Source organism: Geotrypetes seraphini, chromosome 6 (genome assembly GCF_902459505.1).
Source record: "Geotrypetes seraphini chromosome 6, aGeoSer1.1, whole genome shotgun sequence".
NCBI classification, from domain to species: Eukaryota; Metazoa; Chordata; class Amphibia; order Gymnophiona; family Dermophiidae; genus Geotrypetes; species Geotrypetes seraphini.
Window position 1 is genome coordinate 248,908,565 of NC_047089.1, and position 27,518 is coordinate 248,936,082.

The 27,518-nt window shown below is 41.8% G+C and overlaps 1 protein-coding gene across 4 annotated transcripts in view; it reads left to right on the plus strand.

Annotated features, from left to right (window-relative positions):
* The window catches only part of USP9X (ubiquitin specific peptidase 9 X-linked), a 589,740-nt gene that overhangs the window by 536,400 nt on the left and 25,822 nt on the right, over window positions 1–27,518 (plus strand). For 2 of the 4 annotated variants that reach the window (XM_033949377.1, XM_033949379.1), the window contains 3 exons: window positions 9,257–9,413; window positions 17,504–17,716; window positions 18,355–18,399. In XM_033949377.1, the coding sequence (XP_033805268.1) occupies window positions 9,257–9,413; window positions 17,504–17,716; window positions 18,355–18,399 (415 nt within the window). The remainder of the gene's footprint in view (window positions 1–9,256; window positions 9,414–17,503; window positions 17,717–18,354; window positions 18,400–27,518) is intronic. The other 2 variants (XM_033949378.1, XM_033949380.1) reach the window with 1 other exon arrangement.

The window sequence follows — 27,518 nt, forward strand, 5'->3', positions numbered from 1 at the left end:
CAATAGGCTAAGAAAGCTCTGTACTCAGATGAAGAACATCTAGAATTCCTAGTTGATGCTCTAGGTGGAGGCAGTCAAGGTAGGGAGAATCTAGATGACTTTGCTTGTGTAGATGAGCAGTTGACATTACTAAACTATTGGTACAGACTCTGAAGGCCAAAAGAAGGATTTGTATTGATACAGATCTGCATAGAAGAGGAATTGGAATAAATCTTTCTGATGAGGATCTTTGATGTCCAATGTTTACAGGCGGTCTCCTCTCTTCAACAACATAGAGCATGATTCATTCTGAACTTCTCCTTACAAAGAAAGAGAATGAGGTTTCTGAGGTGCCAGATGGGACAGGATTTTCCATCTTTGGGGGGAGATTTCAGAGTAGAAGCCTTGGATGAGGAGATTGACTTCTTCCTGAAGCAAAGGGTTTTGAGTAATTGAGTCTCATGAAGAACTGATTTGATGTCTATCTGAGATACCTCAAGATATAGCCTAGGTTGAGTATGCTGAGAACCCAAGAATTGATGTTGATCTATTCCAAGTGCCTAAGGAAGAAGTGACCCTGATCTTCTACAGGTAGGACAGTTCTAAGTTCTGCAAAACATTGGCTGCTAAAATAGGGAACTATCAAAAGGATGTTGATCAAGTGTAGTCTGCTTCAGTTGTTTTGTTTTGTTGCCAGTGCACATACTAAGATTGCCTTTCGTAGAGCAAGAAGACTCTTTTACAATAGCATTAAATTAGCAGTATTAAGAAGTAATTACTACTGCTTCTACTAATTATTATTTCTATAGTGCTACCAGACACACACAGCACTGTACAACAAACTTGCAAAAAACAGTCCCTTCTCAAAGAGCTTATAATTTAAATACGACAGACATACAGGTTAGAAGTGATTTATACATACAACTCAGGGTGCATAATAGAGGGGGAAGGGATTGGGACTTGTATACCACCTTTTTGTTATTTTACAACCACACAAAACAGTTTACACAGGAACTTCAAGCATTTTCCATATCTGTCCCGGTGGGCTCACAATTTATCTAATGTATCTGGGATAGTGGAGGATTGAGTGACTTGCCCAGGGTCACAAGGAATAGCCTGGGGTTTGAACCCACAACTTCAGGGTGATAAGGCTGTAGCCACACACTCCTTTTTATACTTTCCATTATGTATTGTTTATTTCACATCCCAGTATGTCATCTCTGGTTAATGAAACATCTGTCGATGTGATGTGGAGGTAGACAGCTAAGAACAGTGTTGTCATGGCAGAAGATAAATTTCTAGTGGAAGTTCCCAATACATCATGGACTGTACATATAAGAAAGGTATCAGACTGCCCAGCCTCTACTGAGATAGTTGCCAGTTTAGGCTAAATGTACCACAAGCAGCAAATCTTTTGGAATGTTAAGCATATATTGCATGCTGAAATTATTTAATATGGTGTAAGACAGCGTTGCCCTCTAGTGTCTGGCTCAGATAGCATGAGAACTGTTAGAGATATAGGGGTCTACTCCGCTATTATCTATGCTGCTGGGGTACAGAAAATACCTATCCAGAAATCCTTATTCCTAATTGGGGGGGGGGGCAAGAACAGTGATGAATTCCTGTATTTTCAGTTCTCCAAGGACAAGCAGTATTTCCTGTTATATTTAGGTAGCATCACCTTATAGAGCCAGCTCAGAAATGCTCCCCAACTGATTTTTCAGAAACTTTTAGAGGTGTTGCTTTGTACATGCATGTGCCTTCCCACCTGCCAGTGGTACAGGTGAGTAACTTTGCTATCCAAGCCACAGACAGTATCTAACATTTCGAGTAGAAACATGATTTCAGATAAAGGCCTAATCTAATCTAATCTTCTATTTGTGCGTCGCACATACCTATTCAGGCTCAAGGTGACTTACAAGGGAAGGAAAGAGAGAGAGGGCGGAGGAGGGAGAGGAAAGGCAAGGAGGAGAGAGTGGGGAATGGAAGAGAAGGAGGGATATCAGGACCTCTGTACCATTGCACTGCTTTAGTACACCTTATAACTATTTTAAACTAATTTTAGAGTTTTATCTTTGTTTTAACTGTTTTACTGTTTAATTTTTTTCTTTGTCTTTGTTACCTCTTCTGCCGCCGCAAAGTGGCAGCGCACCGGAAACCTCCCCCACCAGGTCAGCTGATGCCCTTCATAACCAGGCCTGCTGCGGCGCACGCCGAAGGAGCGCGCAAAAGGAGCAGGCCCTGCTCCTTTGTGCGCTCCTTCGTGCGCAAACGGAGGGCACTACAATACCTAGACTTTTATCACATCTATATCCATACAAACGGGTCTCCATTAGCTATAAACACGGGCCCACAATTTTCTTTTTCTTTTCTCTCGGCTTTTTTCTCACAGGAACCCAAAACTTTGGCTTGAACTATTCTACAAAAGTCAATATGCCTATCAATAACATTCCAACCTATTGGGGCCATCGCCCCCTAATCATAGAACTATTGCTTCACATCATCCCTTCCTCTTAGAAATCCCAACTCCTACTTCTCTTCATAATATTAAACCAATAACCACTGCCTCAATACCTTTGACAAAAGTTGTCCTCAAAAATAATAGTTTGAAATTAAGGCTTGTTAACGCAAGATCAATCAAAAACAAATATCACCTCTTAAAAGATGATATTGTACATCATGATCTACACATTCTCTTTATCACAGAAACCTGGCTCTCTGAAGGTGACGAAGCATACCTTTCTTACTGCTGTCCCCCTAACTATGATTTCCTTTTTAATCACCGCCATAACCGCAAAGGCGGAGGACTAGCAGTCATATTTCAAAATAATCTTGTAAATCTCTCTGATTCCTCTTCAAAAAATGCTACTATCGAATATCTCCACCTTAAACTTAATTTCAACATTAAACTCAATTTTTTATTACTTTATGTTCCTCCCCCGTTAGGACAAAACAAATTCTCTCTCCTTCAGGATATTCTATTTGACTTCTGCTCTTCTACAACTCTTCCCCTTATCTTAGGGGACTTCAACATCCATTTTGACGATCTATCTAATGTATTTACCAAGGACCTATTAAACATCCTAAAACCTCTTAACATACACCGTAAAATAACTGAACCAACCCATATAGCAAATCACACTATAGATATGATTTTCTCTCCATCATCTCATTATCTCACTCTCTCTAATATTTTAGTTACACCCGTCCCTTGGTCTGATCACCATTTTATATCCTTTTCTCTTGATCTGTACAAACTAAAATTACCACAGCCAGCCTCCAAAACTAAACTTATCTCATTCCGAGACTATTCCAAACTAGATACGACAGATATCATTCCCTTCCTTGACCCATCTATTTTAACATCTTCTCTATTTCCATTGAAGACCAACTATCTTCTTGGAATTCTTCCTTGTTATCTCTTCTAGACACCAAAGCTCCAATAATAAATAAAACTTCATCTTTTCGTAAATTTACAAACAGCTACATTCTTTAGAACGAAAATGGCGACATACTAAAACACAAACTATCCTTCAAATTTATAGAGACAATGTCTCATCTTATAAAATCAAAATCAATCGGGCAAAAAAAACATACTATTCTAAAAAAATTGACAAAGCTAAAAATTCCTCTACTTTATATAACATTTTAAAATCAATTGATCCAAAAAACAAAATAAACAATATTACCCAGAAGTCTACTTTAAAAGCACAGGAATTAGCAGACGCATTTAATCAAAAGATCATTAACATCCGAAGTTCTTTTCCTTCTATCACAACCTGCAATCCAACGAATATTAATCAAACTGAATTTATTCCTAAAGCAAGGTGCTCCAATTTCAAAATTCCTTCCATTAAAGATATAGAATCCCTCTTTCAACAAATCAATTTAAAAGATTCCGGTTCCGACATTATTCCACCATTTTACTTAAAAAAAACATTTTTCCTGCTTTGGACCTTTCATTCACTCACTTATTCTAAAAAGTTTACTCACTGCCACCTTCCCATCCCTATGGAAAACTGCTATTATTACCCCTATACTCAAAGATCATAAAATTAGTACCAATGAATTATCAAATTATCGCCCAATAGCTAATTTACCATTTCTGGCAAAATTAACAGAAAAACTTATATTTAATCAAATTTCCGATTTCATTGAAAATACTAACGCTTTACATACTAACCAAACAGGCTTTCGAAAATTTCATAGTATGGAATATTCTATGATTGGACTAACAACTAATATTCAATACTTCTTAGACCACCATAAATCTGTGGTCCTATTCTCACTAGACATTTCAGCAGCTTTTGACACAATAGTCCATGATCTACTTTTAAATAGGTTAGAATCGATAGGTATAAACGACTAAGTACTTTCTTGGTTTACTTCGTATCTCGCTAATCGTACCTCGCTAGTCGGGTTTAATAATGAACCCTCTGGAACGTATTCTTCTTCTTTCGGAATTCCTCAAGGATTTATTTTGTCCCCTCTCCAGTTCAACATCTTTCTTTCTCCACTACTAAGTATCTGTCAGTCTATTGGTTTCACTTCATTCTCTTACGCTGACGATATTTAACTCATTCACCCATTGGATCCAGAAAACGATAATGATATTTCATCTATTAATAAAAAACTAGAAACAATTCAAAACTGGCTTACTTCAAATAAATTGGCATTAAATATAAATAAGACCAAATCAATGCTCTTCACTTGGAAAAAAGATATAGCCCTGAAGACCTCATTTGTTCTTAACAATATTCCTCTAAACTTAGTCTCTACTGTTAAAATTCTTGGGGTCACAATTGACGATAAACTACTTTATCACGACCATATTTCTCTCACTGTCAAAAATTGCTTTTTTAAGTTACTCTTGATCCGATCAATCGCTAAATTTCTAAGCCCAAAATCTATCAAAATACTGATCCACTCTTTAATTATAGCAAAACTAGTCTATTGCAATGCTCTCCTACTTAATATTTCCCAAAAAGAAAAAAGAAGACTTCAGATCATACAAAACACTGCGATCAAACTATTATACAATGCTAGGAAATATGACCATGTCTCGCCGATGCTGATTGATGCCCATTGGCTTCCAATTGGCCATCGCATCTTTTTTAAAATAATGTTGCTTATATTTAAAACTTTAGCATTCAATGAACCCCAATTTATATCAAGATTGTTAATCCTATATAATAAAACGCTAGCCGCGCATGCGCACTCAGACCTGCGTGATCTGTAATCCCTGATCCGTAGGTCCGTGGCCAGAGTGCGTATGCGGCGGCCAGATCGGGAAAGCACAGCAGAGCCGGCAACTACCCCCTCCAGCCCTCACTCACTGCCAAAACCACCACCTCCTCCTTCTCGCCGGCTCACCCGCGTTTAAATGGAGATAAAAGCGCTGCACCGCTGTTTTCCTTCTGATTTGGTTTCCTTGCTGACTCGGACTGCTGCTTCTTCACGTCATCACCAGTGTTGCTGTCACTATCACTGTCCTGCCCTTTTTCAATCTGTTCTCCGGAACTGCCACACGTGCCATAAACTGCCACAGGCTCCACCACTGTACGCATCGCAGAAGCAGCGTTGCGAGAAAAGCGCTGCACCGCGCTACCGCTGGCTTCGGCATCTTCTGTCCACTGCGGCCAACCCTAGCGGAAACAGGAAGTAGTCAGAGAGGGCGGGCCGCAGTGGACAGAAGACGGCAAAGCCAGCGGTAGCGCGGTGCAGCGCTTTTCTCTCTTCTCTCAATGCTGCTTCTGCGATGCGTACAGTGGTGGAGCCTGTGGCAGTTTATGGCACGTGCGGCAGTTCCGGAGAACAGATGGAAAAAGGGCAGGACAGTGATAGTGACAGCAACACTGGTGATGATGTGAAGAAGCAGCAGTCCGAGTCAGCAAGGAAACCAAATCAGAAGGAAAACAAAGCCCGTGCTGAGGGGGCCACTTCAGAAAACAAACAAAAACAGCATGATGAACGTTGAGAAGCTAACAGGAGAGGAAGCTACGAATGAGACAGAGAGGAAGGAGCCCTGTGCAGATGTTTCTGCCCCAGTGAATGGCGAATTTGCAGCCCAGCAGAATGAGAATGGTGAAGACAAGAACCGGGAAGAAGACCACAGTTTGGGTAGTGTAAAGCAAGAGGTGCCGACTGAATATACACACAATGACACACACATTGATGCTAAAATGGAAAAGTTAGGCAGTGACAGAGAGAGAGACAGATAGAAAAAAAGACAGAAAGCTGCCAAGGAGAGAGAGAAAGAAAGACAGACAAACAGACAGACAGTGGCCAAGGAGAGATAGAGAAAGAAAGACAGAAGGCGACCAAGAATAGAGACAGAAAGAAAGAAAGAAAGACAGTGGCCAATGAGAGAGAGAGACAGAAAGAAAAAAAGACAGACAGACAGGCAGTGACCAAGGAGAGAGAGACAGACAGACAGACACATCTATTCTAGCACCCATTAATGTAACGGGCTTAAAAACTAGTACCACATAATACTCTACGCCCACTTCAGTCTTCAAGCCAAAATTTACTTTCAGTTCCATCTTTGAAAATAATAGGCACGAGACGATCGGACATGTTTTCAGTGATGGGCCCTCAATGGTGGAACTCTTTGCCACAATACATTAGAAATGAGAAAGATCTTACATTGTTCAAAAAATCTTAAAAATCTTATCTTTTTAATGACGCTTTTAATACTTAAACCTACAATAAAAATCTCAAAATGTACCAAAATTTTAACTACCCCCCTTCCCTTTTGTTTTTTTCCTTCTTGTTCTTTCTACTAAGACAAAAATTGTAACTATTCCTCTTTCCCTCCCTACTCGTATATGTATTATATGATAGAATTTTGTTAATATGTTTGCCCTTTTGTAATATACCCTATTTTTAATTTTGTTCATCGCTTAGTAATTCTAATAAGCGATTCATCAAATACTAATAAACTTGAACTTGAGACTAGGCGTCGAAGAGGTGGGTTTTCAGTTTTTTCTGGAATATAGTGTAGCTGGGTTCCGTTCTGGTTGTTTCAGTGAGGTCATTCCAGGTTTTTACTCCTAGAAAGGTAAGCATGGAGTGGAAGACAGGTTTGTACTGTAGATTTTTTGTGGAAGGGAGGTTTAGTAGTATCCTGTCAAGGGTTCTGCGAGAGGTGGACCATGCCATCGAGAAGATCTGGATGAGAGGAGCTGCTGAGTTTTCATAGAGGATGTGGTGGATGATGCATGATATTTTGAATGAGATTCTTGATGTGATGGGTAGCCAGTGCAGTTGTTTTCTTTGGTTGAAGATTAGTCTTACAGCAGTGTTTCCCATATAGGTGGAGTTGCAGTAGTCCAGTTGAGGTAGTAACAGTTGTACAATCAGGGCAAAGTGGTGTTGGTGAAAGTACGGTCTTATTAGTGTTAGTTGTCTCAAGGTGAAGAGGGATTTCTTTGGAGGTTGGAGATTTGAGGTTCCATGGTGAGGGAGGAGTCTAGAATACAACCTAGGATTCCTCTACAGTGAAGGTATTGCCTGAACAAAGGGTGATGTGAGTTGGTGCCATTTGTTGGGTAGTGTGGAAATATAGGACTTTGTTTTTTGCTGTGTTTAGTTTTATTGATTGTTGCGCAGTTTTCTATTTTATCAATATTGATCGAAACTTTTGTTGGTAATGTCCGTTTGGTTGTGGGGATGAGGAGGAAAATGTCATCTGCATAGGACATTATGCTTTCATTTCCGAGAGAGCTCATGAAGAGGTTGAAAAGGATGGGGAAGGGTGGAGAGCTATGAGGAACACCACAGAAGGTCTTCCAGGGGTTGGAGATTTCTCTGTTCTTTCAGACAGTGTATTCTCTGTTTTGAGGAAATCTGAGAGCCATAGATAGAAACATAGAAGATGACGGCAGATAAGGGCCATAGCCCATCAGGTCTGCCCACTCTACTGACCCACCCCCAAGTCTACTATCCTAGGGATCCCACTCCCGGTGACATTGTATCACTGTGCCTGTGATACCAATCTCTGACAATATTGTTATTAGCAGGTGGTGGTCTACTGAATCAAAGGCAGCAGAGATGTCATATTGGAGGAGTATCCTCTCTTCTCTCTCCCCTCTATAGCGATTAACTTGTTCTATTGATCACTCTCTCCTCAAAAATGGATTTCCTGTCCTATTAACCCTCTTTCTTCCTCCCCTCTTTAAAGTCAATCAATTTGTACCTTTGCTTAATCTTTGTAAACGCATAGAACTTCACGGTATTGCGGTATATAAGCTGTTATTATTATTATTAATGGACTCTTGTTCCTGTACCAAGAGAATTCTTATCTTTAGTGCTGAGTAGAAGACGTCTTCCCTTTCATCTGATTCTGTGCTAAGGCCTAATCGGATGGTGAAATAAGGAAATTATCTATCTTATCAGCTGGGGGCTAGATAAAAGTATTCCATTGTTGTATAGGATATGGAGATGTAAAGTTACTCAGGTGATAAACTATATTTTTTGTTGCTGCTAATCAGGAATTATTATTATAAGGAATTATTTAGTGTGTAAGAATTAGTTTTACTCATTTATCTAGCAAGTGTGGTGTGATAATTATGTATTGAGTTTCATATATGTATTCGGATATTCTGTGAACAATAATTAGTTATTTGCTGCTGGCTTATGAATTATATTTTTCTATTTTCATAATAAAGTATTTCATAAAACCTGGGTCTCTGTGTCGTGTAAGTAGGCAAAGCTTGCTGAACCTGGATGAGGTATTATGGTTTTCCCTAGCACCTGAATAAGACAGGCACGTAATTTGTTTATGTAACTGATTAGTCATCCATAAATCTAACTACAGGTAGATAAGGATTCCCAGCCATAAGAATATATCATCCTGCTTGTCCTGAGAGAAAACAAATTTACTCACCTGTAGAAATGTATTCTATGAGGACAGCAGTACCCGCCCACCTCCCATTAGAGCTGAGTTCTTTATATATTAGACTTACCAAGTCCTGTGCATCAGCGGCAAACAGAAAGGTATGCACATGCATAGTAACATTTTCTAAAGCTGCTGTAAAATGAGCTGGAGAGTGTTCCCATGTAGACTCTGTTGGGTGATGTCATTCAGCTATAAAAATATGCATCCTGCTTGTCCTTGGAGAACACCTGCGACAGGTGAGTAACTTAATTTTACCCATGCATCAAAAACGTAAATATTATTTCTGTCAAGTGCTCTTAGTTTGGATTTCATATAAGAGAGGTTTTATAAAAAATTTGAATTTTTTTTCTGCCCCCATCTCCCCACTCCTCCATCCAGGATTCACAATGCACTTAAAGGAATACCAGATGACAGGGATGGTTTATTCGACACTGTTCAGCGCTCAAAGAACCACTATCAGAAAAGAGCTTATCAGTGTATAAAGTGCATGGTAGCACTCTTCAGCAGTTGTCCTGTAGCTTACCAAATCCTACAGGTAAGGATTTAACTTGATAAACTAGATCAATCTTAAAATCCTTTTCTTTCTTTATATTCTGTTTTTAAACTGATGGTTCCATTCTCCTTTTCATCAGGTAATGACTATTTGTCAATGATCACAAAGGTCATTTTCTTTCCTACACATGATAATTATAATATTTTTATGAAAATTCTGTAATTTTGATAGGTTAAGCATTATTTTGAACTGACTTAAAAGCTAAAGATATTCTAAATGTGTACTAGTTGAATAAAGACCCAATACATTTAAAACTGGGAACATCTACAAAATTGCTGCAGCTTTGCTCCTCTTTCATCAAGTTTATTGTGGAATTTTTGTTACCATGTTTTTAAAGTATCCGGACTCAATCGGTATTTCGGGAAATGTTAGTAAATGGTTTCAGGGGTTTTTTAAAAATAGATCCTATCAGGTATATAGTGCTGGTAAATATTCTGTTTCTTGGAGTAATCCTTGTGGGGTCCTACAAGGTTCTCCATTATCAACAACTTTGTTAAACATTTACCTAGTTGCGTAGGGTAATTTATTGCAAAATCTGAAGGTTAAATGTTACATCTATGCTGATGATATTACAAAGAAATGAAATACCAGCGGATATGATTTGGAACTCCTTTCAAGATTTAGAATGGAATAATTACATCAAATTATATAACAATACACTAAATCATTCTGCGTCATGGACTCCTGTCCCCCAGAAAATATGAAAGCAGCCCCATTAGGCTTTAAACTAACTTTGTTGAATTATTTGACCAACAATTTAAAAAATGGAAAATTCCTTACTAAAAATTGCCACATCATAATAACCCCAATTCCAAAAAATCGTAAAGAATCACTAGCTTTAGTAACCAACTATAGACCAGTAGCATCCATTCCACTCTTTGTAAAAATCATGGAAGGACTGGCACTCACCCAATTGATGGAATATCTTGATCAATTCTCTCTTACATGAAACTCAATCTGGTTTCAGACATCTATTCAGTACTGAGACAGTAATCGCGGTCATCTTGGATAATTTATGTTGTAGAGGCCTTAATGCCCTGATTATGCAATTTGATATGAGCTCTGCCTTCGACTTAGTGAACCATGGGAAACTGTTACAATGCTTAATGCAATTGGTATCAAAGGCGTGGTGTTAGACTGATTCCGAGGTTTCCTTACATCCCGCACCTATCAAGTACGCTTCAACTACAATCTATCTGACACTTGGAGTAATCCATCTGGCGTTCCACAGGGGTCCCCGTTGCTTTTCAATGTTTAAATGTCATCACTAGGCGTGCAACTGTCCCAACTAGTGATAAAAAATTTTTAATTACGCAGATGACTTCACGATCATTATCCCATTTACTACCTCTCTCTCCAAAGTCACTCCTATGGCAACAGAAGTATTAAATGTAATGGAACAATGGACAACTGAATTTAGACTGAAGCTAAATTCAAAAAAACAAAATTCTTCATAGCCTCGCCACACTCACTTGATACTAATATATTGCTAAACATTAACAAACTTAGTTACCCTATCCAACCTACTTGAAAATATTGGGAGTAATACTAGATCAGGGCCTAACCATGAAAGACCAGGTGAACTCTTTGGTTAGAAAGGGTTTTTTCATTCTCTGGAAGCTTCGGTCCATTAGAGCATTTTTTGATGCTTCATCATTCAGAATTATGGTACAATCCCTTATACTAAACCAACTTGACAATTGCAATATCGCATATCTGGCAGTTACCTAGAAGAACTTGCAGCAATTACAACTGGTGCAAAATGCGGCAGTCAGGCTGATTTTTGGGCTGAAGAAGTTCGATCATGTAACTCCTTCCTACCGACTCCTGCACTGGCTGCCAATGGAGGCACGTGTAAAGTTTAAGTTTGGATATTTCTGCTTTAAGGTACTTTTCGGCCTAGCCCCCAGATATATTACTGACCTTTTCTCTTTTTCAACCAATCAACATATGAGAAGCTCAAACTCTAATCTCATTTCCCCACAGGTTAAAGCAGGGGTGCCCACACTTTTTGGGCTTGCGAGCTACTTTTAAAATGACCAAGTCAAAATGATCTACCAACAATAAAATTTTAAAAAAACACAAAGCACACTGTACGCATAGAAAATGTTAATTATCATTCCTATTCCAGAGTTTTTCAAAGAGGTCAAAGCATATAACTCTATGCACTATCACCTCAGTAACAACCATACAAAAATAGACAAATATACCCTCCTCCCTTTTTACTAAACCACGATAGCAGTTTTTAGCGCAGGGAGCTGTGCTGAATGCCCAGCGCTGCTCTCGACGCTCATAGGCTCCCTGCGCTAAAAACCTCTATTGCGGTTTAGTAAAAGGGGACCTTAGTGTAAAATATAGACAGCAGATATAAATTCAGACACATTTTGATCACTAAATTTAAAATAAAATAATTTTTCCTACCTTGTCTGGTGATTTCATGAGTCTCTGGTTGCACTTTCTTCTTCTGACTGTGCATCCAATCTTTCTTCCCTTCTTTTAGCCTGTATGCTTCCTCTCCTCCAGACCTCATTCCCTCCCCCAACTTTTCCTTCCTCTCTCCCTGCCCTTTCTTTCTCTCTGCCTCCCTTTCTTTTTTTTCTGTTTCTCTTCTTTCCTTCTGTCTCCCTGCCTACCCTTTTTCTTTCTTTCTCCCTGCCCTCCCCCAAGCCACTGTCACTGCCATCGGGGACCAGGACCCAAACTGCCATCGGGGACCAAGACCCAAACCGCCACCAATAACAGGCCCGAAAGCTGACGCCGCCCCAAGCTCTCCCTGCTTCGGCTGACCAGCATCGCGATCGACCTATTGGGGGATAGGCTGCCGGGTCCTGCCTTCGCGGAAACAGAAAGTAGGCAGGACCCGGCAGCAAGAAGAGGAAATGCTTCACTAACCTGTCTCCCGCCTTAGCCCATAGCGAACGCTTGCTTCAGGGCTCTCAACATGTGCGTGCCGGCTTCCCTTCTCCCCCCTCTCGCCCCCCCGGGACATAACTTCCGGTTTCGGAGGGAAGAGAAGAAAAGCCGGCACGCACATATTAGAGCCGGAGCATAAGTTCGCTACGGGCTGAAATCTCCAAGCCGGGTTTTTTTTTAATGTTCAGCGGCGGCAGCAGCAGATGACAGCTGGGCTCTAGGGAGAACACAGAGGAAGGCTGATGGGCCCAGTAGATCAGGACGGCAACACGAGTCTAGCGATCGACTTGCGTTGCCTTCCTGAGCTACCGGTCGATCGCGATCGACGTATTGGGCACCCCTGGGTTAAAGGATGTAAATTCAAAAGACATCATCAACATCTCCTCTCATATCAGGCAGCATTAAGCGGTAAAGATCTGAAACAATTACTCATGCTTGCGAATACTTACGGGGAATTTAAGAAACACCTAAAAACATATCTGTTCCTAAAGAACATAGGCAGCAGCACTGCACAATCGATCCCCACAACAACTGACCGGTAAACTTTAACTCTGTTACTACCACTCAATTTGTAACATTTTTTAATCATTGTAAACCGCATAGAACTTCATGGTCCTGCGGTATATAAACTGTTATTATTATTATATTACTATACTTGTCCCAATGATATCATTTGCAGCAGATATAAAACATCAGGTTTCAGTAATTCTGGCACAAATAGAGAAATGGACCATTAATTTTAAAATCAGACTTAACCCCGAAAAAAACAAAATTCTTTTTAGCTTGTACTTCATTCAGCTTAATGGACATAATTTCCCAATATCTAATACTATTAAAATATTAGGTGTTGTGTTTATATCATCATCTTACCTTAGAAGTTCAGATGGATTTAATGATAAAGAAATGGTTTTCTGTCCTTTGGAAATTGTGTATGATTAAGAAATATTTTTATTTAGAGTCATTTAAGCTATTGGTTCAGTCTTCAGTCCTGTCTGTCTTGGATATTGTAACATAATTTATTTGGGATTGCATAAAAAAATTCTTAACAGATTAAGAATAAGACAAAACTCAGCGGTTTGTTTAATCTTTGGTCTGAAAAAACATGATCATGTTAGCTCTTATTATAAACAGCTTCACTGGCTACCTTTGATACTACCTTTTATTAAAATTTGGTTGCATCTGCTTTAAAGTATTATTTGGTTTAGCTCCATCTTATCTTCTCTCATTTTGAATTTCATAGAACAAATGTGAATATACACAAATCTTACTGGTTTGCATTTCCATCACCTAAAGCTTGTCTTTATACAAGATTTTTTGATCAAACTTTAGCATTCCAGGCTAGTAAATTGAACACCTGGTGGCCTCAAGCTCAATCTTACCATGCTTTTAGAAAAATATTGAAAACCTCCTTGTTTGATAAATTCATAACTTAATTGTTTTAGTATTGTATTTATGATATGTCATGTGGTGCATTTATAAGATTCACTGATTATCCAGCTTTTCTTGATGTAAACCGCCTAGAACTCATTGGTATGGCAGTATACAAAAATAGTTATACAAAAATAAAGTTTATTATTATTTTTTTATTACTTAATAAGATTTTCAATTTTTCAAACAAGCATTACACTTTACTACTTGCTACAGATCAAGAAAAATGCATGTAATATAACATAAAGAAAAAACATATTTTAACTCTTACTTAGCCCACAATAATGAGGATCAAGAAAAGAAATAAACTTCCACTAAGAATTAATAAACTAAGGGCTCCTTTTACAAAGCCACGCTAGCAGGTTCAATGACGCTAACCCCCGAGCTGGCTGAAAAACTACTGCCTGCTCAAGAGGAGGCAGTAGCGGCTAGCACAGTCGGAGGTTTAGTGCGCGGCTTTGTAAAAGGAGCCCTAAATTTAAGGTCACGGCACTAGATATCCCAAACTACAGCTGGATGGGCAGTCATACATCATTAGACATGGTTACCAATCTTTCTGTAGATCCAATAAATTCTAAAAGTTGTTTAGGCTCAAAGAAAAGAAAATTCTTATCTTGATAAGATACATAACACTTTGCAGGAAATTTGACAAGAAATGTAGCCCCCAGAGCCAGAACTCCTGGCTTTAAGGCCAAGAATTCTTTCCTACACCTCTGGATTTTCTGAGCAAGATCTGGGAAAATACAAACATTAGAGCCTAAAAACTAATCATTTATATGACAAAAATACAGACAAAGGATAAATTCCCTATCACTTTCCAAGGCTAGAGTTAACAGCATGTTAGTTCTGTCTGTCACCATCTCAAGGGAATTTTCCAGAAATGAAGACAAGTTCGTGTCCACCACTTTATCTACAGGAATTTAGTTAGTAGTAGATTCCCCTTGTGGGTTTTTTATATTCAGATAATAAGCCCTAACAATTGGAGGTATATTTTCTGATGGAATGGCCAGAGTCTCTCGGAAATATTTTCTGACCATCTCAACTGGTGATATAATAGGACACTTTGAGAAATTCAAAAATCTTAAATTATTTTTCCTCAGTTGGGTTTCAAAGCTTTCCATCTTACGAGAAACATAAGATCTCTCTTTGACCAGTTCTATTTATACTATCTTCACTTCATTCAAGTTAACTTCTTGCTTCTACAATTTTTCACTAAAATTAGTTATCACTAAATGAAACACTTACCTGATGTGTTTTAGCTATCTGTTTCTTCCTATGAAACCCAAGTACTACAATGACCTACAAAATGACTGAAGAAAAAAGGAATACAGCTTCTCTAATAACTGCCTTGGCTCTTTTGACCAACCTTAGTTGTCACTATAAGAGCAATAATTTGGTCTTTCTTGCCCACAGACCGTGTACTTTATGCACAAGTGAGCGTACTCTCCCAGAACTGGATCAAGTATATTTCACAGTGAAGACAGTTCTGGAGTGTATAAATTTCTTGGTGAATAAATTACAAGGACTATTTTTTGAGGGGAAGGGAAGGCAATGGAGTGAAGGCAAGCAAAACACATAGAAAGCAACTTTAACATAAATAAGGGAAAGTAACCGTCTTAGCAGAAAATGTATGTTGCTTGTGTCAGCCGGTCTTTGTGCCATTTCAACCATTTTTCTTTGAAAGGGATACTACCAAAGAACCACAAATCTCCGTATATAGTATGGGAAACATTGTCAAGTTGATTGCAATGCAGATAACTTATTAGCACTATTCCAAAACAGATTTTTAGTCAAATTCATCTCTCCTGTTATTCTTACAGAGCTGCTTTAATTTGATAGTCCATCCTATTTTTATTTAAAATTTAAAAATAAAAAAAACTTTTTCAAATATTTGATAAATACTAAAGGGGTTTTTTTTTTCTTGTTTTGTCTTTATAGAATAGGCATCCTGTTATAAAATAGCCCCTTTCTAATATAATACCCTTAGCGCGCATGCCGCACTCTTACCTGCATGTTCCGTTTTCTGTGAGCTGTAGGGCCCCGCCAGCAAGAGTGCGCATGCGCGCTTCTACTCCCTCCCTCACTGTAATTTCACCGCCGTTGTGGCCCCCCGGTGCACCCTTTCCCGGCGCACATGAACCCCCATTGACCCTCCCACCGCGAGTCGCACAAACCTCCCGGCTCCAGCAGCGGCCGCATTACACTAAAGACGCTGCTTCGTGGCCTTCCCATGCTCTGATTTCCTTTGCTGCTTCTCGTATTTAGTGTGATGCGGCCGCTGCTGGAGCCAGTAGGTTTAACGGTCGTCTTTAAATGTGCCTGCTTAGCCTTCAAGATTCTACACGGCATCCTTCCTCCTGTTATTGCACTCCTTTGGAACTCCTCTAACCCTAACTCAACCAGATCTTCCCAAAAACTGAAACTATCATTCCCTTCTACAAAAGGTATATCCCGCGCAGGAAAACTAGGAACATCCCTCCCCTTTAGAACCACAGAACTCTGGAACAACCTCACATCCCCGCTCAGAAATTCAAACTCCCTCCAATTCTTCCGCAAACACCTGAAAACTTGGCTCTTTTCAAAAATCTAACACCTCCTGCTCTCTGGACCCTTGTCCCTCTCTTTCTTCTTGTTTCTTTCCTATAACCCTTCATTGGAGTTCCTTTCTATCCTAACTCTGTAAACCGTGCCGAGCTCTATGCTTGTGGAGATGGCGCGGTATACAAACCTAAGGTTTAGTTTAGGTTAGTCTCACTGTGGGAGGGTCAGTGGGGTCGGCTGTATGGCGCAATAATGGCAGGGGGAGAGGGTTCTACTGCACAGGGGGATGGTTGGCAGGCAGGCTGGCTTCGGAGGGTGGGAGTGGGACAAAGTCTGGAAGGCAGTGAAGGGGAGCAGGGAAGAGGTGCTGCTGGACCGGGGGAGCAAGGAAGAGGGACAGGGGAGCAGGGAAGAGGTGCTGCTGGACAGGGGGAGCAGGGATTAGTATGTTTATTTTATATTTTACTGTAATTCGCTTAGTAAATTCTGAATAAGCAATTCATCAAATTTATAATAAAACTTGGGAAGAGGGGCACGGGAAGTACGGAAGAGGTGCTGCTGGACAGGGGGAGCAGGGAAGAGGAACCGGGGGAGCAGGGAAGAGGTGCTGCTAGACCGGGAGAGCAGGGAAGAGGGACAGGGAGAGCACGGAAGAGGTGTTGCTGCACAGAGAGGTGGGTTGGGGGAGGGAGCTGCTGCTGCTGCTGCACAGGAAAATGGAGGGGGAGGGTATGTTTTGCTGCTACTGCACAGGGAAGTGGAGTGGGAAGGGAAATGCTGCTGGTGAGAAAAGGGGGTGGGGCTGAAAGGGAAAAGATGGGAGAAGGGGGCTGGGGGGATAAAAAATGGGTTTGGAGCTGGGGCTGAAAATAGGGGACATGTGAGGGAAGGAGGCTTTACTAGCACCCGTTAATGTAACAGACTTAAACACTAGTATAATAATAAAACAAGTGTGTCAATTTTACTGGTGTCCAAGAATTAATAGTTACAGATTAAATGTATGGAAAATACAGAGGACTCTTGTTAGAATATTTCTGTGAAGTAGTAAACATTTTCATTAAACATAGTAGGTTTTCTTGGGAGAAAAGGAGCTCAAAAGAGGTAGTTTCATGTTCAAACATGAGGATATAGGTATATTACTCTTCATAGAAATTGTTTAATGGGGAAAATTGCTGTTTTTCTTTTTGTAGAGTAATGGAGATTTGAAGAGAAAGTGGACCTGGGCAGTAGAGTGGCTTGGAGATGAATTGGAACGTAGGCCATACACTGGCAATCCACAATACACGTATAACAATTGGTCTCCACCAGTGCAAAGCAATGAAACATCAAATGGCTACTTTCTGGAGAGGTCACATAGTGCTAGGATGACCCTTGCAAAGGCTTGTGAACTCTGCCCAGAGGAGGTAAAGTATTGTGTTTGGAAGTAAATGCATTTAATATCCCAAATGGTTGCTGCTGTAAACATTCCATCATTTGTAATGTTTTAATCAATTTAACTTACTTCTGAAAAACATTCTAAATGTTCAGCTGGGAGCATTTTATTGATGAACAAAAAAGGTTTCTTAAAAAAAAAAAAGGAGCTGCTGCATATGCTTCCACTCTGCTACAAGAGTTATTCACCTGTAGAATTTACCCCTTTTAATTGCCTCAGTCAAGAATGTATTTAACTCAGCCCAAGGGAAGAGCTGCTTTGGGTCGCCCTTACAGCAGCCACAATGGCTCCCCTCATACTTTTTTTTTTTTTTTTTAGGGGGGTCATATTGTCACTTATTTTTTTATTTATGGATAAACAGCAAACCTGGTTGAAAAAAGGCATGCCATGAGAGAGGAAGGTAACAAAAGCTGCCCACTGGCTGCCCCTTCTGATGGTATAGACAGTTTTAAATATATTAAACAATTTTCTCCACAGCAGATAATGGCATGCGTTTTAAAAGCCATGTATTTTATAATTTGCCAACCTTGTACATTATACAGCCATTCTAACACTCCTTTATCATCTATGTTTCTCACTTCTAAACTAAACTAAAACTTAATTTTATAGACCGGGTCTTCAACCAAAAAGGTGCTCAACTCGGTTTACAATAATGTAAGTATAGTACATAAGTATAGAAGAAGAATGTAATCTAGAATGCCTTAATTTCCAAAGTGTTTAGTAAACAAGAAAGTTTTCAGAGCTTTCTGAAATAAAATGAAGGGGCCTAGACTTCTAAGTGAAAGCGATAACTCATTCCAGAGCTCAGTTAGTTTGAAAATGGAAAGAGTGGCTGAATCTCTTGAAAGTTCTATTTTTACCCCTAATGGAAGGAAATGTAAGTTTTAATTTATTTGAACTAGCAAGATTAGATCTGTATAGATTCCAGTCTAAAGGAACCAAAGTAATAAAAATGCCAAAGAGAATTTTAAATGCAATACAAACACACTTAAATTGAATTCTAAGATATACTGAAGCCAATGTAATTCCTTGAGCAATGGGGTTACGTGATCAAAAATGAGCTTGGCAGCGGTACTCTGTATCAATTGAAGTCTCTGCAGACTGACCTTTGAGAGACCCAGGTACATAGAGTTGCAATAATCCAACCTTGACAAGATAATTGACTGAACCAATACAGAGAACTGTTGCTGATGAAAGAGCGCTCTCACTCTTCTCAGTATACAGAGGCTAAAGAAACACTTTTTAACAAGAGACTTTAGTTGATCCTTTAATGTAAGAGATGAATCAATAACAATGCCCAATATTAAAAGGAAAACTTAATTTTCAGAGATTCTCCTGAGTCTAAGGTCACAGCTGTGGGAAGAGAATCAAACTTTGGACCGATCCATAAGAGTTTGGTCTTAGCAGCTTTCATAATCTTCACATATCCACTTGTCAAACATTTGCAGTATATACCTTGTATGCAAACAGCCCCTCTAAAAAAGGATGCCAAGCATGTTTGTTCATAAATCTTATACCTAAAAGCGATCATGAAATAAAATTAATTTTTTAGTTGCTGTTTCTGAAAGTGAGAGTCTACATATGGGAGATACAAAGTACATAGTACATAGGGAAATGCAAGGTCATGCATGTAGGGAAAAAGAACCCGATGTTCATTTACAAAATGGGGGGATCACTGCTAGGGGTAAGTAACCTTGAAAGAGACCTGGGAGTGATGGTAGACACAACATTGAAGTCGTCGGCACAGTGCGCCACAGCCTCAAGGAAAGCAAACAAAATGTTGGGTATCATTAAAAAGGGTATCACGACCAGGACGAATTAAGTCATCCTGCCACTGTATCGTGCAATGGTGCGCCCGCATCTGGAATACTGTGTCCAGTACTGGTCGCCGTACCTCAAGAAGGACATGGCAGTACTTGAGGGAGTCCAGAGAAGAGCAACTAAGCTGATAAAGGGTATGGAAAATCTCTCATATACTGACAGACTAAAAAAGTTGGGGCTGTTCTCCCTGGAGAAGCGGAGACTTAGAGGAGACATGATAGAAACCTTCAAGATCCTGAAGGGCATGGAAAAAGTAGACAGGGACAGATTTTTCAAATTATGGGGAACCACAAGTACAAGGGGGCACTCGGAGAAATTGAAAGGGGACAGGTTTAGAACAAACGCTAGGAAGTTCTTTTTCACTCAGAGGGTGGTGGATACATGGAATCGCTTCCGGAGGCTGTGGTAGGTAGGAGCACGTTATAGGGCTTCAAAGAAGGTTTGGATAGGTTCCTAGAGAACAAAGGGATTGAGGGGTACAGATAGGAGTAGAGGTAGGTTATAGGGATAGGAGTAGAGGTAGGTTATAGAACTAGTCAGGGACCACTGCTCAGGCAATAGGCCTGATGGGCCGCCGCAGGAGCGGACCGCTGGGCGAGATGGACCTCTGGTCTGCCTCAGCGGAGGCAACTTCTTATGTTCTTATGTTCTTCTTCTTACTTATTTTCTGCATCTCTTGGGTATGGGGTGGTAGAGTTAGGTGATTAATTTTATTCTCCTTCATCTGAGCCTCCTATCATATGATTTGCGTGCCATCAGGAGAAAAAGAAAAAAATTAGAGTGCTTCACAAACAAAGCAGAACCCAGGAAGTATGTTTACACTTCTTATGCCCAAGATGGCTATCATTTTTATTCTATAACAAACCCTAGCATATGCATCCATAAGTTAAAAATCTGAACAGAAGGATTCTGGTCTTTAAGAGGTACTTCATAGTCTGTGGGCATTAAAATAAATATATAATGAACAATAGACCCGGGGTTTGCGAGAACTGATGATAGCCAATCAGGGAGCAGCGAAGGGCCAAGCTGGAGCGCGAAAAGCTCGCTCCTGCCTTGTGCACCGCTGGCCCCGAGATAATGAGGCAGCCGTCCAGCGAGGGAGGGGCAGGAGCGCGGAAAGCTTGCTCCTGCTGATACACCGCCTGGACCACCAGGATTTAAGGGGTTTTTAAAAAGGTGCGGGGGTATAAAACATTGTTAATCAGCTGGGACAGATCCCTCCTGTCCCGGCCTACCACTGGGTCACCAGAGGGTGGACAGGAGACAGGATGGTGGGACAGGTTTCAGAGCCTGGCAGGGAGTGGGGGGTTGGATAGAGAACCTGGTATATTTTAGTACAACATTTGGCTCAGAATATTTTTATTTTTTCCTCCTCTAAACCTAGGTGCGTCTTATAGTGCGAAAATTAAGTCATCATAACAGAAACAAAATATAAATTAAAAGGTACAGCCTGGTTTTACACAACCAAATTGAAAAGATAGATTTCAACAGTGGGACATCACAAGTAATACTAAAAGATAATAAATTTTAGCTGCCAAATTTCAGACCATTCTTCAAGCTTCTCCAGGTCTATCTTCATGTTGTTCACACCATCTGCGGTGTCTAATCTTTTGTAGATTTTGGTATCATTTGCAAAGAGGCAAATCTTATCCAACAGCACCTTCAGCAATATCGCTTATAAAAATGTTAAAAGAACAGGCCCAAGAACAGAATCTTGAGGCACACCACTGGTAACATCCCTTTCCTCAAAGCGATCTTCATTAACCACTACCCTCTGTCATCTTCCACTCAACCAGTTCTTGATCCAGCCTGTCACTTTGGGGCCCATCCTGAGGGCACTCAGTTTATTTATGTTCAAATATATTTTATTGAGCCGAAGAAAAACAACATAGCAAACAGAACAATACAGGCTCTCAGATTTAGTATAAACCCCGCAAACTAGCTGTTACCCACCCCCCCATCCATACCAAACCCCCCACCCCCGAGTCCTCCTTCACCCAGTTACAAACACAAGAAGCAAGACACAGAATAGAAAACAGGTTAACAGTTCAATAATTGGCTACGCGCCACAGGGGTCATGGTAGCACAAAACGGTCCCAGGTACGCTGAAAGATTCTCTCATGCAAGGAAGATAAATCTTGCACATCCCGACGCTCCCACATCAGAAGTGTAATCATGCGGCAATGCCACAAGGAGTAGTCTGGAGCATCCACATCCAACCACTTCAGTAAGATACACTTCAATGCAATCAGAACAGTCAATCGGAGAAAAGCATCCGCCCCAGAGCGCTAGGGATGAAAGTGCAAAGAGGCTCCAAACAAAAAGAGAGGTGAATGTTGCGTAGTAATGTTCCAAATAGTGTCCACAAAGGGGAAAATAGCCTCCCAAAAGGAATGGATGGAGGGGCATGTCCAGAACATGTGCCCCAATCCAGCGACAGGTGCAGTACAACATGGGCAACCAAGAGATGCTCGAATCCCTGCCAGGTGCGCTCACTTAGGAGAGATGTATAAATGAAGAACCAGCTTATAATGTTGCTCCCAAAAAGTCGTGTATTTACTGAGAGCAGGTAAACGTTTAATTGCCTTCAGAATAACATCCTCAGGCAATGTAACATTAAGGTCACATTCCCAGGCCTCCCCTCAAATGATCAAGCAGTGGGGACTCATCTTTAAGATGCCTATGGTGGAATTTCAGTGGAACAGACAATTGGGAACCAAGTATAAAAGCAGAGGACAACAGCTTTCGACAAGAAGCTGTAAGATGAGCACGGGGTAAAGAAGCAATAGAGTGACGAATCTGCATGTAAGCAAAACCATCAGTAGAAGGGATAGTAAATTCCTCGCACAGCTGAGCAAAGGACTTAAGGGTCTCATCATCCTCCACCAGATGAAACAAATAATGAATCCTCCCTGCTTCGCAGCCTACAAAGCTAGCCCCATCCACCCCCGGGAGAAAGTTCGGATTAAAACGAGCAGGTAAGAAGGGGGAAACAGTAGGACTAAGCGAGTGATATTTGCAGACCCAATGCCAAACCCTCCGTAGGGGACAGTGTAACACTTTACAAGGAAGAAGGCTCAGCTTAGTGAGAAGAGAAGAGTGAAGGAAAGCACTAAAGTGGGTTGTAGGAAAACAGGATAGTTCAAGGGAGGTGTTAGTAAAATAAGAAGTGCCCCTAAAAAGTCATTTATGTGTCTCATACCACAGCCAATAGTCAAAAAACGAAGGTTTAACAGGCCTAAGCCTCCCTTATACCACGGAGAGGCATGCGAGCTTGTTTCCCCCGCCCATAAAAACAGCTGAACCAGACACTCAAGCCTCTTTTCATCCCTCAGTGTCAAATACAAGGGGAGAACCTGAAAAATGTAGAGCCAACAAGGAACAATAAACATATTATACAGGCTTACGTGACCCAAGAGTGAAAGAGGAAGACCCCTCCAGAGCTGTAGCTGGTTCACTAAGGCCCGAAATAATGGGACCACATTCAAGGCGTACAAACTAGAAAGGTCAATGGGAATGTAGACCCCCAAATATTTCAGTGCAGACTCCGCCCACCTCAGAGGAAACCGGCCCCTCCATTCAGTACGAATCGCAGGACAAGAGGGCAGGGCCATAGATTTATCTAGATTTAGAGAAAGACCAGAATAAAATCCAAATTCAGAGATCAGGTCCAACGCCGCTAACAAAGAGGACTCCAGATCCGTAAGAATTAAAAACATATCATCCGCAAAAGCTAGTGTCTTCAAGTCAACACCCGCTATTCGGAGACCCCGCACCTCATCAAAAAGGCGAAGCTTGCAAAGCAAAGGTTCTAGAGAAAGCAAGAAGAGCAATGGAGAGAGAGGACAACCCTGTCTCGTCCCCCGAAGTATGGGAAAAGAGTCAGTGCTGGTACCATTAATCAACAGAGAGGCTTAAGGATTAGAGTATAAAGAACGAATTGCCTGAAGATAGAGCCCCCCAAGCTCAATATATTCAAGAGTGGAAAACAAAAAAGACCAATGCACACTATCAAAGGCCTTAGAGGCATCCAGACTTACAAACAGGGCAGGAATCTCATGATGTTGACAGTGAGCGAGTGCAAAGAGAACCTTTCGCACATTACAAACCGACTGACGGCCACGGACAAAACCAACTTGATCGGTGTGAACAATAGTTAGAAGATGGGGAGCAAGACGATCAGCCAACAGACGTGAGAAGATTTTAAGATCAACATTGATCAAGGAGATCGGACGATAAGATCCAGGGTCGTCAGCCTCCTTACCCGGCTTCGGCAGCAACATGATAAGGGCCTCATTAGCGTAGCGAGGAAAGGAGCCCTTAGTTATAGCAGCATTATAATAGTCCAACAAGGGGCCACAAAGATGGGGTAACAGCATACGATAGAATTCTCCCGAGAAATCATCAGGACCAGGGGCCTTGCCCGGACAAAGAGATTTAATCGCAGCTTGCAGTTCCGACACATGAAATGGACTATTAAGACTGAACACGACATCCTCCGGAAGACAGGGCATCCCAGACACCTGAAGGCAATCTTTCACCATTTCCTCAGAGGCATCATCAGCCAGGGCTGAATATAATTTGGCGAAAAAATCATAAAGAGCCTCAGACACTCCTACAGTGTGAGACACCCTACCCCCCTTCCCCCCCCCAGAGTTTTGATCGTTAAAATCGGTTTATGACTCGTCCTGACCTCAACAAAACGTGCCAGTAAATGCCCAGGTTTGTTACCAAACCAATTAAAGTGATGCTTATGGTAAACTGCCCACTTTTGAGAACGAGAATGTAGTAAAGAGTTAAGCACTTCCTGGGCTGACAAGTACCGTTCCCGAGTGACAGCTGAGGGAGTAGTGTGAAAGTGCCACTTAGCCCCCCTGAGCACACGCTCCAAAGTTATAATGCCCTGCGTAATACATTTATTTCTGGCACTAAGAAAAGAAATAATATGGCCTCGCAACACAGTCTTAGCAGCCTCCCAAAATAAAATAGAATCGTCCTGATGTTGAGCATTAGTGGTAAGATAATCGTCCCATTGGGTTTGCAGAAAGGTTAGAAACTCAGTATCTTTTGCAAGATAAAAAGGAAACCACCATGAAATAGTGCGGGTATAAGCTGGATCCAAGTGGACATCGATCCAAATCGGAGTATGATCAGATATACTAATTGGACCAATCTCCGCCAGGGTCACCAAGAGAAACAATGCGGGGGACACACAGATATAGTCAATACGAGACCAGGTGTTATGAGCTTGGGAAAGATGGATATAATCCCGAACTTCAGGATGGAGAAGACGCCAAGGATCAATCACTGAGACTATCACAAAAATCAGAAAGAAGACGGCCTCTGGCCCCCAAAGAGGGTGGCAACGGTCCAGACTTGTCACAATCCGGGTCCCTTACCAAATTAAAATCACCCTCTAAGAGAAGGGGATCCCCAGAATAAAGAGTAGAGAGTAACCAACTGTCGGAGAAATGAGGACTCAGAGGAATTAGGGCCATATACGACCAACAACAAATATCGTTTGGCCCCCAACGCAAGAGTAGATGACGTCCCTTGGGGGACTTATCAAGAACCTGAACCCCCAAAGGCGAGAACTTACAGACCAACACCGCAACTCCCCCATGTCTCCCAGAGGAAGAGGCAAAATGGACCTCTCCCACCCAGGAGCGACACAATTTAAGATGTGTCTCCTGTAAACAAACTATGTCAGAGTGATAACGTTGGAGAGCCACCAAGATCTTAGACCGTTTAACAGGAGAAGTGATACCCCCTACATTCAGGAGGTGATCTGAAAAGGGGTACTCATATCAACTCAGCAGAAAAGATAAACAACCAATATACTAGAATACAGCCAGAAGCAAACCCCCAGGAGCCCAGCCTCCCCCAGGGGTACGAGATATGAAAAAGCCCGCAGCCGAAACAAACCAGCAAAAGAGAACAAAATCGAGACTCTACAAGGGAGGCTGGAAAAAGAAACTCATAGACAATAGAAAGAGGAAAATGAGAGAACTAAAAACCCCCTCTACACAACAAAGACCCCTAAAATACCCACAAGTACCATGTACATAAGAACCAAAATTCCCAAGTACCAACCAGACCCACACGTGAAGGAGGACCAACCCACCCCCCAAAACCCAACCCCACCCCTCCCAAATCCCCAACCCCCAAAACTAACCCCTACCCTATCTTCCCAACGAAGAATGTACGCCCCTGTCCACCAAGGCGGGCAGGAATGATGGAGTCACGTACAAAAGTGAGCAGGACCCCCAGCCCCCCCACTCAACCCCACCTAGAAAAACTTAAATTCCCAATGCGGACCTCATAGACAATCCCACACGCGCTGGAACCCAACCTGCACAACCTCCAACACACTCAACCTCTAACCCGGAATCCAACATTCACAACCTCCAACCTGGAACCCAACATTCACAACCGAAATACCCCAAGACAGTTGAACATACCACTGCAAAATAAAAACATTAGAGAGGTGCACCCCCAGTTCCCCGCAAGGAGGAACCCCAAAACTGACCCAGATTCGATGCAAACTCCAGTCCCCCACAAGCGAGCCCCCCCAAGGAGCACAACCACATGCATACTGTACCCAAGCATTCAAATCCTCAGACACACTAAAAAACCCTCAGGCTTGCCACAAGCGGCAAAAATCCACCAAACAGAAAGAGCAGGGAGATCCAAGTAGAGCTAGAACAAACTCTCCACCGGTAGAAACTCCCTCAAGCGATCCATCAGGCAGGATCCCCAGGCACCCAGAATCAGCCCCATCACTCCTGCTGACTCAGGGAGCCGAGGAAGAACCAGGCTTCGCGGGCAAGGCATCCAAGTAGGCTTGGGCAGCCTCAACAGAATCGTAGCTCTTCCACCCGGCGCTCGTCCAGATTTTCAAGAGCGCCGGGTAGAGCAGCATAAAACGCTGCCTCCGTTCAAACAACACGAAACACACCCTGGAGAATCGCCAACGACGTTCCTGAAGTGCAGGGGAGTAGTCCTGGAAAAGCTTAATCGGGGCTTCCTTGTAGCAAAGGGTGTTCTGTTTCAGCTTGTAATGCCTCATCAATTCTGCCTTGTGGGCAGAATTATGCACCTTAAGTATGGTCACTCTGGCGCGGGTGTGATCCTCAGCTCTCCTGCCAAGACGGTGCACCCGGTTGAGGCGCAGCGTCCCCATTCCCTCCGGCAACGGAAGCTCCTTCTATAACCAGGACTCGAGGGTAGAGAGAAGATGAGCATTGGGGATCGCCTCAGGGAGGCCCACTAGCCTCAGATTATCCCTCCGAGAGCGATTCTCCAGATCCTCGATTTTTTCGGCCTGACGCTGTAACTGCTCTTTGAGGGAAAGAAGATCTGCTGATGAGGCAGTGTGCGCGTCCTCAACCAGCGTCACCCGTGTCTCCAATTCACCAGTGCGCTGTGTTTCGGTAAGGAACGTCTCCAAAGAGGTAAGTTGGCCCGAAAGGTGCTCAAATCAGGAATCTAGAGCACGCACCACTGATGCTGACAGAGCCTCAATATGCGCTTCTGAGAGAGGGAGCGCGGAACCCGGGTCTGCCGCCGCCATCTTGGGGGTCAGATTTTTGAGCCCTTGTGTCCTTTTCTTTATCTTTTCTTGTTGATTTTCCGCTCATGCCCAGGCTATAATGCTGAACAAACCTTTCCATACAATGCTCCAACCATAATCCCTGAGGCACAAACACCGATGTAGACCAGGCAGGGTGGGAAAGGACCCGGGGCCCCAGAGCTCAAACAAGACACATCTTGCCCTGCTCAACACATCACGTGACCCTCCACTCAGTTTATTTATTAGACATCTGTGTGGAATACTGTCAAAGGCTTTGGTGTATTTAGATTTTAGCAAAGCCTTCCCTCTATCCAATTCTCTGGTCACCCAGTCAAACAAACATTGAAAAGATCAGTTGGGGGAGCCACCAGAACTTCCC